Consider the following 11,439-nt stretch of genomic DNA (forward strand, 5'->3'; position numbering starts at 1 on the left):
CTGGCTTTGCACTCAGCAATCATTCCTGGCAGTGCTTGGGGGCCCATATGGGATGCTGGGAATCGAACTTGGATTGGACACGTGCAAGGCAAACATCCTACCCACTGTACTATCGCTCCAGCCCCAAAAGGCTACCATCTTTGAGGAAATTCAAATTGCCTCTGCTGCAAAAAGTTTGTACCATTACATTGGCTGAATAATTCTGTGACTGATTTCACCTCGCAGACCACCGAACACTCAGCAAATGTTACTCTACAGCATATTAATTTCATAGTTTTTTCTCTGTATGGGCTGGAGCACAGCAGTAGGGCATTTGCCTTGCACGCAGCCAGCCCGGCCAAGCCAGGTTCGATTCCTCCACCCCTCTCGGAGAGCAAGCTACCAAGAGTAACTAGCCCACACGGCAAAGCCTGGCAAGCTACCCGTGACGTATTCAATATGCCAAACACCGTAACAGCAAGTCTCAAGATGGAGACTTGCACTGGGCTCGCTCAAGCAAAATCGATGAACAACGGGAGGACAGGACAGTGACAGGACAGTACAGCAAGTAAGGTGCTTGCCATGCATTAGGCCAATCCAGCACCTCGTATGTTCCTGCATACCATGAGGAGTCATTCCTGAGCAGAGAACTATGAACGGACAGTCAGGAGGGCACCAGAATCAAAAATCTACAAACATTTTTAAAATATTTTAGCACGGATGGAAATCTTCCCTCTTTTCAAGTAGGATGGCTCCTCACACTAAAAAAGTAAAAGGCAAAAAATACACAGAAAAATTGCACACCCTTATTTAACTCAGTAAATTGAGTTACGTAAAGTTTCCATGTGCTCTGCAGATGTCTATTGTGAAATATCTAAAATACTGTAATAAAAATAAACAAACCTAAAGAAGAGTGCTCAATGTGCACATTTCAATGTGTCATGCGAGTGACACTGAGAGATGGCTTATCACTTGAACACAGGCAATGCTCCAAATATGTTTCTGTCTCCCATTTATTTTATTTTTGTTTGGCGGGAGGCTGGAGCGATAGCACAGTGGGTAGGACGTTTTCCTTGCACAGGGCCAACCCGGGTTCGATTCTTCCATCCCTCTTGGAGAGCCTGGTAAGCTACCGAGAGCATCCCGCCTGCATGGCAGAGCCTGGCAAACTTCCCATGGTGTATTCGATATGCCAAAAATAGCAACAATAAGTCTCACAATGGAGACGTTACCGGAGCCCGCTCGAGTAAATCGATGGATAATGGGAGGACAGTGCTACATTGGGGCACATCCAGTGGTGCTCAGGGAACCACACAGTGCCAGGGATCAAACCACAGCCTCCTGGATGTAAAGCTTGCACCCCCGCGATCTTAACCTTCACCCAAGCCCACATGCTTCCCCTATCCTTCATTAACACCGACAAACAGGAAATAATACTCCAATAAAGTTAGCATTATTACTACAAGGATTCCCCAAAAAAGGTAATCTCACAACCATAAGGCAGGAAAGACAAAGTACCTAGTGGCCTGGAGGTCACAGGGCCGTGAGGGGCCGTCGGCAGAGCCGATCTTCATGAGCACTGCAAGCATGAGGTGTGGTGCTTAGGGGCACACAAAGACAGGTGTGTGAGCACCGTGGCCAGGAGCACACAGGTATGTGAGTGTTAAACAAGTTCGTGTGACGCTCCACACAGAATGCAGGTGACCACGTCAGGGCACGTGACGGCCAGCAGGCACGGGTGTGCAAGCACTGCGCTCAAACTGGGGAGATTCCGTCGAGCATCACAAGCGCACCCAGCTGCTCTAGCTGTCTGTGCTCACAGCAAGGGGTAAGGCAAGTGGGGAGAATACGGAGAAGGGATGTCTCGGAGGATTAGCACTATAGCACTGTCCTCCTGCTGTACATCAATTTGCTCGAGTGGGCCCAGTAACGTCTTCATCGTGAGACTTCTTGTTCCTGTTTTTGGCATATCGGATATGCCACGGGGAGCTTGTCAGGCTCTGCCAAGTGGGCGGGATACTCTTGGTAGCTTGCTGGGCTCTCCGAGGGGGACAGAGGAATCAAACCCGGGTGGGCTGCGTGCAAGGCAAACGCCCTACTCGCTGTACTATCGCTCCAGTCTCAGAGGATTATCTGACTTTATTTAGAGAAAGCAGGCTGTATAGATCAACAATAAAAGACAAAACAAAAATCCTGTCACACTGTCTAAACAGAGTCCGACTACAGTTACATCCAATTTTTGAAAGAAAACTTCCTTTCCTTCAGTCACGGAACCAAGACCAGAGGATGTAAGTGTAAAATCAGAAGTCACACACACACTCTCTCTCTCTCTCTCTCCAGAAACTGAAAAAACAAACAGTTTCTAATTCATGCCTCTGCTCAGTCTTTAAAAGCCCATCAAAAGCAGTTTCTGAGAACCAGAGGTTTTTTTAAAAAAAAAAAAAAAGTAAAGAAAACAACAAGGAATGTCAAACTTGGAAAGTCAGATGAGTGTCAAGACCGTCTGTGAGGATGGTACCTATGTCCTCTGTGATACATCTCCCTGCTGCGGTTCCCTTGGTTTCCGAGTCACAGACATTCAAGTTATTTGTACATTTTTACCTTTTTTGGACATCACCATTGTCAACTGTTGACTTTCTAACTTGCTCTGAGCAAATGACCACTTTAGGCAATCTCCAATATTGCTTCGATGATTACAACTCTTCCTCTTTCTCTCTTAGTTACCAAGATTTCAATGGTGAGTTTCAAAAACACTTTAGTGAATATCTGCTTAATGCAAATTCTCACAAATATTAAAAGTCTTGACTAGGGGTTGAAGCGACAGTTCAGTGGGTAGGGCATTTGCCTTGCACATGGCTGACCCAGTTCAATCCCTGGTATCCCATATGGTCCCCCAAGCACCACCAGGAGCAATTCCTGAGTGCAAAGCCAGGAGTAACCCCTGAGCATCGCTGGGTGTGACTCAAAATGGAAAAAAAAAAGTTTTGACTAACACTGAAACTTAATTTGGGATATAACTGCCAGCTGTTTCCCTTAAAACAACTCAATAATCACAACTATTTTAAAAATTCAAGAGTCTTGAACAAAATGCCTGACACATTATTAACTTAATATAAACAGAATTTCTAGCTTAAAACCAGAAATGATCAATCCTTATTCAACTGACCTCACCTATGAAAGAGAAAAGCTACCTCTCAAAATCATAGTAAACTATATCATGATTTTCAAAAAAAAGTAACCTTAAATGGACCAATTTGTTAATTGAAATATTCCTCTCATCTAAAACCATCCTTAAAATATTTGGATTTTGCGATGCTGTTTAACTTGCTCTGGACTTCATCAATAGCCCCAGCTGTTAAATTCAGGAGCAATGACAACAAATCCCCGGGCAAACAACTGCAGAGAGAGGCCCTTTTCTTTAAAATAATCAGATCTGACAAAAGAGGACCATACAAAATGCCCTTTGAAAATTCCATTAAGAAGCTGGATAGAAACAAACACTTAGATACTTCTTAAAGAAACGTACCATTCGACCCCTCAGTAGAAGTGAATCCACCTTCATTTAAAAAAATTAAAAACCCAACTGCTTTGAAAAACTGTGAGACAGCATTACAAGTTTCCGAAGAAGAGAAATGATCCTCACTAATCAACTGCAAAATAGGGAAAACTGGTTCCATCACCCAGAGATGATGAAGCATCTGATAAACCTTCTACCCAAAGAGATTCTGAGAACCAACTGTCATCACAGGTAAGCCTGTAGAACCATAAGCACTTTCGTTTCCCCAAATTAACTTTTGCAATCTTAATATGGTCAACTTTTTTTTTTCTTTTTGGATCACACCCAAAAAGGAAAAAAGAAAACCAGTCAGTGATGCTCAGGGGTTACTCCTGGCACTGCGCTAAGGAATTATTCCTGGCGGTGCTTGGGGGACTATATGGGACGCCGGGGACTGAACCCGGGTCAGCCACATGCAAGGCATGTAGATAGTATGCCCTACCTGCTGTACTATCACTCCAGCCCCTAATATGATCAACTTTTTAAAATAAACATGTACTTCTAACCACACCCCTCTCCTTTAAAGTTGGTTCTTCCCCGTCCCTAAATCCCCAAAAGCATCAAATGAACCTTCTATATTGGTAGACTAGAGTATTGGCAGGTCCTATATATAGTATGGCAGGCCTCTAGATATCGCAAACCTGACTTCAAAATCAAGTGACTTTTACTTACGTATTTGCACTGCCTGACCCTAACTTAACAGCCTGATTTGAAGTAAACAGGCATACAGGTAAGAACAACTTGCTCTTACAATGCCTACAAATCTCAATAAAAAGTAAGACTACAATCTTGAGTCCAAGAATCATTAGTCAAAAATCTAGGCTAATGGTCTCAGTGTTCTTATCTTTCTCCTTTGAATATATCATAAACCACCCTCTTTTCAAAAATAAATCTTTAAATATAGCTACTTTAGTTTGACTTCGTATTTCAAGATCAATTTTGGCCTATAATTAATGTTTTACTCCTTTACAGAGACACAGTACTTTTCACATTAGTTTTTCATTAATCTCACCCCAGAAAAAGAAAACCGCAACCCACTCAAGTCTTATCTCAATTTAAACTGAAGTAATAACACTGACTTCATGGAAATCAGCCTACCTCCCTTTAAGGGAAGGATGTTATAGAAATGAATTCCCAATCTTGTGGATGCCAAAACAAACCTCATAATTTGGAGAAACCAATGAATTCATCCCAATTACAGTAATTCTTATATCTTTCAGCTTCAAATGCTCACTTAAAAATTGTTTTTCACCCATGTGAACACCCTGAAAAGCCTAAAACATACAAGCCAGCTTTATGTTCTTGTTCCCTCTATCCTGAGACTTCAGTTTCCACCTTTTATGGAAAGGAAATAAACACCCAGCTTCCTGCTCAATCACACGCTTACAGTCAGGCTTTACACATCACAGCCGGCACCCTGCTACTTCTCCCAAATGTCTCTTATCTTAAACTTGTTGAAATAGGAGACGGTTTTACCATGCAAATGCGAGCCTTCAGAATTTATTTTACCTACTTCAACATGAAGGAAACAAGAAGCATCAAAATGTTTACAGATAATTTTTCACTTGTGAAACATTTCAGCTGCATAGTAGAAGACTTGGCACCCAGGAAAGTAAAAATCCGCTTTACACATAGTTCAAACTATTGAAATTTCTAAGAAACGGTTTAACCTTCTGTTCCAATCACTGTGTGTAACCTGGGAGAGCCTCACACATCACTCCCCTTTCTAATTTCATGAAAATGTGCAATGATTAAATGGCTATCGAGAAAAAAGGATTACCTTTTTTAAAATCCTAAATAATACTTTAACTCTATACTTTCCTTTAGAAAAACTAAGTTAGACAAATTCTTTTGTGCTTGGATGAACAACAGGAAAGTCAAGCCTCCGGGCCTTTGGGGAGGAACCTCGGCTCCTCGGCCAGGCTGATGCGCTGGGGAGATAAGAATCCACAGTGACACTTAAGGAAAGGTCTGTTCACATTCGTATTTCTGCATTCCTCAAGAACAATTCATGGCAATAACTAACTTTGCAGAAGAGCTACATGAAAGCTTTAGCCAATGAATGGGGGTCATCTGCTCTTTATCACAAGGGTAAACCTCATCCTGGCCGGTTTCTAACCTTTTAACCCTGTGAATTCCTAATTTACACATGAATAATGGAATTCTTGCCTAGAGTGCAACTTTCAGCTTCTACTTCCTAAGTTTAGAAACCAAGACTTGATAGCCCGTGTGTTAAAAATATAAAACTTGCACAGATTAGAGCTTTAGGTTCCTAAGGGCTGTCCTTTTACACTCCTAAACCAAAAGATATACTTGCTGACAAAACCTCTGAACCAGAAAATAAAAAGAACGTATTTGCATCCCGATGCTATCAGTAACTATGAGAAAACAAGTTTTTTTTTAAAACAAGTTAAAAAAAAAAAAAGAAAAGAAAAACACCAGAATGTCCATTTAATGCCTATTCTCTTCCTGTTGAATATGCATAACACCTTTACTCAAGTAAGTAATAAAATCACTTGTGCCTACACCACTGAAACTGCTGAGATATTAAAGTGACCTTTGCAAACTCAGTATCGCTAAGAAACTTAGAGATTTCTAAAAATATGTAGAAAGACTAACACAGATATTTTTAAAGATTACTCTAAACCTAGTTTCCAAGTCTAAATCTTTAATACTCGATGCAGTTTCTTAGCAATATGACTGTTCAGAGTTAAACAAGATGTGTGAATGCAAAATATATTCATTAGCTGCTCACAGTTTATAGTTTATATTAAATAGCAATCAGTATTCAATGATTTCACTGGGAAGCTTTTGGTACTTATAAATGAAAACTACTATATCACAATAGCCTTCCAAATGATTCAAAGTTATTTATTGTTATTTTATAAAAAAATTATACTACCTGTAATAATTTTTACAAAAATTTTTTTCTAAACCTAAAAAGGTTCAAACATTTGTCACACTGTTCTGGGAGTCCTAGAACTATATCAAGCGTCTCGGGAGGTCCTGTAAATCAAGAATCCTCATGACAAATGCTTCACTTTTTCAAAGTCTCTCTACCCCCACTACCTTCTTATCCTGCCCCTCCTCCTCCTCTCCAACTGGGTAATACAAGTGACAGTGCCTGGCTATAAAATCACAAGACTCCACAAACCTAGAAAGACAGAGGGTGAAAAAAATAAAAGCACACTATTTGAGGGGGGAAAGTTAGTTGCTGATGACAGCAAAAAGAAAAAATTATCAGTTATTCTTCAACGGGTGAGAAGTGGAAACGGTTCTACTTTTCTGACATTTCAAAGTAATATATCTGTGCATTTTTCTTCTATTTATCATTACTGTACAAGTAAATTAAATGACTAATACAAGGCTAATTAATAAAGTACTAATAAATTGGCCGAGTACTGCTGTAGAGTCCAAGTAACCTGGAAATCTCTGCCAGTAACTTCCCACATTTCAGTTGTGTTGAAGAAACTATTTCCTAAAGATAACAATGCCTTTATCTCCAGGACTCTCTTTCTATTGTTCATCTTGTAAATGATCAGTTTTGGGGGAGTAGTGTTAATAAATCTCTTTGTGGATCAACAACCAAAAAAAAAAAAGCATGTGGTCAGTATGCAAAAAAAAAAAAAAAAAACTCTTGTTAAAGATACAGAAGTTACTTTTGGACTTAAATTATGTGTTATCCTCTTGAATTCTCTGGAAGAGTTTGATCACCTGAATTGGTCCAGAGACACCCACCTTGGTGCTCAACAGTCAACTGATGGCTGTTGAGCCAACAAGCAATAGATCACTTGGACAAATGGTGGATCTGAGGGGGTTGCTAATACAAGGGAAATCATTAGACAGCGAACTTTATGACAACTGGGGAAAAAAACGGTGGGCAGATCTGGTTTAAGTCCATTACGCATAATATGGAAATGGTCTTAATCCTCTTCCACCCAAGCAGGAAAAGACAGGGAGTACTTCAAAGGCTTGAGAGTTACTGACCAATGCCCTCTCTTACAATTAAAAAGCAACATGGGTGATCTGAGAGCGGTCAGAGAAAAAAAAAAAAAGAAGGTTGGGCTGTAAGAAAGATTTAGGACTCAAGAACTATCCACAAAGTACTTTGTAATGTTTAAATTTAATTGAATTTTGAAAAAAGGGCAATGTTAACTTTTGCTGTTGGATCACTTCTACACCTAATTCTTCTGTATGAAACACTTAAGTTTATATCTAGCCATACCCATAGGTTTTTGGAGTTCTAAATTAACTTTAGTTGTCAAGCACTCATTTGAATGTTTTTCCCCCTCATTTCTCTGCACGAAGATGTTGTTATCTTCGTGCAGAGAAATGAGGGGGAAAATTATTATCTTCATGCAAATTCTTAATACATTCTTAATAAACGTATGATTTTTACGGCAAGTATACAAGTGGATTGAGAAATCAAAAAGTTCGAACAATGGAAAATGTCATCAATCAAGAACGTCAGCACTTACTTGATAAGGTAAGATGAGCTTTCTGGCTAAGAATGGCTCCGTATTTGTTCATTGCCAAGCACTGATAAAATCCTTCATCCGACAGTTCTCCTCGCTTGCCTTCCACCTCACTGATGTACAAAGAGCCGTTGGACATAACCTGGATCCGTTTACTTTCTGACACTTTTGCTCCATTTTTCAACCATGTGACCTTAATCGGAACTTCTCCATGCGCCTGGCAATCTAAAACGACTGGATCCTTTCTTGTGACAGTCACATCCTGTGGCTCTTTTATAAAAAACAGTTCACTAAAGCACCACACTCCTATAAGGAAAACGGGGAAAGCCGTTGCCAGAATTACAGGTATAAAAAACATTTTAACGCACAGTCATAAACACATTCAGAGTGCAATAAGGTAAATCTTAATAAATCTTATTGGTTAGATTACCGCTTAATATACCATTTCTATTTTGGCACCCCTTCTCAATACATCTGAGAAATAACCTTTTGCCTCGACTCTAAAAATGTAGGAAACATTTCAATGCCGTCTATGTCTTGTTCAAAATCATCCTGCCACCAAGCTCTTTGCAACTTTTACAAGCTTGTCAAAAAGATCTTGAACAGAGTATGTCGTAAAAGTCTAATTTTACAAGAAATCATTAGCAAAACTCCGACTCTGTGAACAAGCACATTGATTTTCTTCTCTTTTGAGATGGCATTTATCTCTTGTGACAAATTACAGGTCCACGTTGTCGGAGCTGCCCGCAAGTATTGTCCCCCTCCCGGTGTAGGACCCACTTTTACAGAGTAAGGTAGGTATGTAAAGGACTTTCGAAAAGTTGTTCTTGTACAACTTGCTACTTGTCCGCAGTGGGTGATCGGATTAGGAGACCTTTATTTCATTTTGTTTTTTTAGAACTTCCCACTGCTGGGGAAATGCGTGACTAATTGGTCCTTACAGTCTGATAGAGAGATTGCTTAATCAACCCATGCACTTTGTTTTTTTTAATCAGGGCTGAGCCGAGGTTCTCTCTCACGCATCCACGTCTCCCAGGGCCCAGGACGGCACCCCATGGAACATCCTGTCACTTCTGCACAGCGCCCAGGCCAGCTCAAATCTCGCCTATTGATCATTGATCAGGGCTTTGGGAAGAACGTTTCCTTCTTCCAAGTGTTCTGGGACTCCAAGATCACAACCCACCCCCGGGAGGACTTCTCACTGCTCTGGCGGCAGGTCCCCGGAAATCTCCCACTTGCACGTCCTCGATGCAAGTGGAGCTCAGGGAGCGGCGCCCGAGCCGATATCCCGCCCGGTGCGCCGAGACCCCTCGGACCGCGCCCTTTGTGCTTCGCAGTAACAGCCGACTCGCATCCTTTTCTCTGGCAACCCAGAAACCCGCTCCTGGAAACAACCCACGCGAGTCTCTATTCGCAACCTGGAAACCAACTCGTCCCGACCACGTCTTCCTCACCCCCTGCCCTGCCCTGCCCCGTCCTCCCGCCGCCCCCGCGGGGCAAAAGCCCACCCGCGCGCGGGCGCTCGGGGAGCGGCAGCCGGTCCGAGCCCGTCCGGCGCGCCGCGTGCGCCCGAGACGCGGCCCGGGACGCGCGCTCCCCTCGGCCCGCCCCGCGGGACCCCGCGCCCGCCCGCCCCGGCGCGGGGCCGGAGGAAAGACCCCCCGGGCGGCCCCTCCGCCGCGTCCCCGCCGCCCCGTCCCGCGCGCGGCTCCCCGGGCCCGAGCGGGGCAGCGGCGGCACGTGCGCGGACAATGGTGCGGCCCGCGCCGCGCCTACCTGGGACGCAGGCGGAGAGCAGCAGCGCGCCGAGCAGCATCCCCGGCGGCCGGGGCGGCGGCGGCGCCATCAGCGGGCCAGCGCGGGCATCTCGCGGCGCGGCGCGGCGCCCTCCCGCCCTTCCTGCCTCCCGCGCGGGCCGCTCGGCGCGGGCTCGGCTCGGCGCGGCGCGGGCTCGGCTCTGCCGGGCGGAGGGAGGCGCGCGCGCTGGCGGGCGGGCGGGCAGGCGGGCAGGCGGCCGGCCGGGGACTACTTTCTCCTCTGGCCGCGGGTCCGGCCCGCGAGGTCGGAGCGGCCGGCGGAGGGAGACGCGCGAGGGGCCGGGGCCGGGCTGGGGCCGGACCGGGAGGGGGCGGGGAGGGGGCCCGGGTCGCGCCCCGGAGGGCGGGGGCGCGCCGGCCGGACAATGCACCTGGGGGTCAGGCCCCGGCCGAGGGTCCCCGCCCCCGCCGCCTCCCCGCCCGCGCCCGGGCCGGAGCCAACAAAGGCCGAGCCCCGCGGCCCCGCCCGCCCCGGGGACCCTCTCCCGCCGGCTGGGGGAGGGCGGGAGGGCGTTGAGAGACGCCGAGAGGCCGGAGACCTCTCCCGGGGGCCCCGGCCCAGGCCCCTCCGCCTCTCGCCCGCCGCGCCGGAGGGGAGGGAGAACGGGGGCGGGGGGCACGCCCGAGGGGTCAGCCGCACTGGAGACGTCGCGGGGTGATGGGGCGGGACTCGGGGGCAGGATGGAGCCTGGCCCCGCTGCCCCCAAAAAGATGCAACCGGGACCCCCTGAAAAGTGCCTCGCACGCTCACGGGGTGATGGGGCGGGACTCGGGGGCAGGATGGAGCCTGGCCCCGCTGCCCCCAAAAAGATGCAACCGGGACCCCCTGAAAAGTGCCTCGCACGCTCACGGGGTGATGGGGCGGGACTCGGGGACAGGATGGAGCCTGGCCCCGCTGCCCCAAAAAAGATGCAACCGGGGCCCCCTGAAAAGTGCCTTGCACGCTCACGCGGTGATGGGGCGGGACTCGGGGGCAGGATGGAGCCTGGCCCCGCTGCCCCCAAAAGGACGCGACCGGGACCCCCTGAAAAGTGCCTCGCACGCTCACGGGGTGATGGGGCGGGACTCGGGGGCAGGATGGAGCCTGGCCCCGCTGCCCCCCAAAAGATGCAACCGGGACCCCCTGAAAAGTGCCTCGCACGCTCACGGGGTGATGGGGCGGGACTCGGGGACAGGATGGAGCCTGGCCCCGCTGCCCCCAAAGGGCGCAACCGGGACCCCCTGAAAAGTGCCTCGTACGCTCACCGCTGGGGGCACGGTGTCTGATGGAGCTGGTCCTGCCCCAGGCGACCTGAACCTCCTGCACACAAAAGGTCCGGTCCTAAGGAATTGGGGCGGGTTCGGCACTCCAGGGCTCCAAGTTGGCTCCGCGGGAGCCAGACTTTAGCGGTAGACCACCTGATTGGAAGGAAGTCGGTCTGCAATACACGCAACACACGTGTGCACGTGTTCACAGCGGTGCAAAGTAAGGGAAATGAGGAGTGTAAACCTAACGTGAAACGTGTCATCAGATCCTCCCCGTGAACGTGTAGATAGGTGCGAGCGATCGCCTCTGGATTAGTCTTTACTAATCCAAAACTTGGAATCGCACGTCGTGGAGGGGCGGGCGGAA

The 11,439-nt window shown here is 46.9% G+C and overlaps 1 protein-coding gene across 1 annotated transcript in view; it reads right to left on the reverse strand.

The window, feature by feature from the left end:
• PRTG (protogenin) overlaps positions 1–9,856 on the reverse strand; it is a 170,128-nt gene extending 160,272 nt beyond the window's left edge. The window contains exons 1-2 of the mRNA XM_056115327.1: positions 9,787–9,856; positions 8,014–8,316 (exon numbers count right to left, since the gene is read on the reverse strand). Coding sequence (XP_055971302.1) covers positions 8,014–8,316; positions 9,787–9,856 — 373 coding nt within the window. The remainder of the gene's footprint in view (positions 1–8,013; positions 8,317–9,786) is intronic.
• Positions 9,857–11,439: the final 1,583 nt, after the last annotated feature.

The sequence above is a fragment of the Sorex fumeus genome, unplaced genomic scaffold (genome assembly GCF_029834395.1).
Source record: "Sorex fumeus unplaced genomic scaffold, SorFum_2.1 ptg000029l, whole genome shotgun sequence".
Lineage (NCBI taxonomy): Eukaryota > Metazoa > Chordata > Mammalia > Eulipotyphla > Soricidae > Sorex > Sorex fumeus.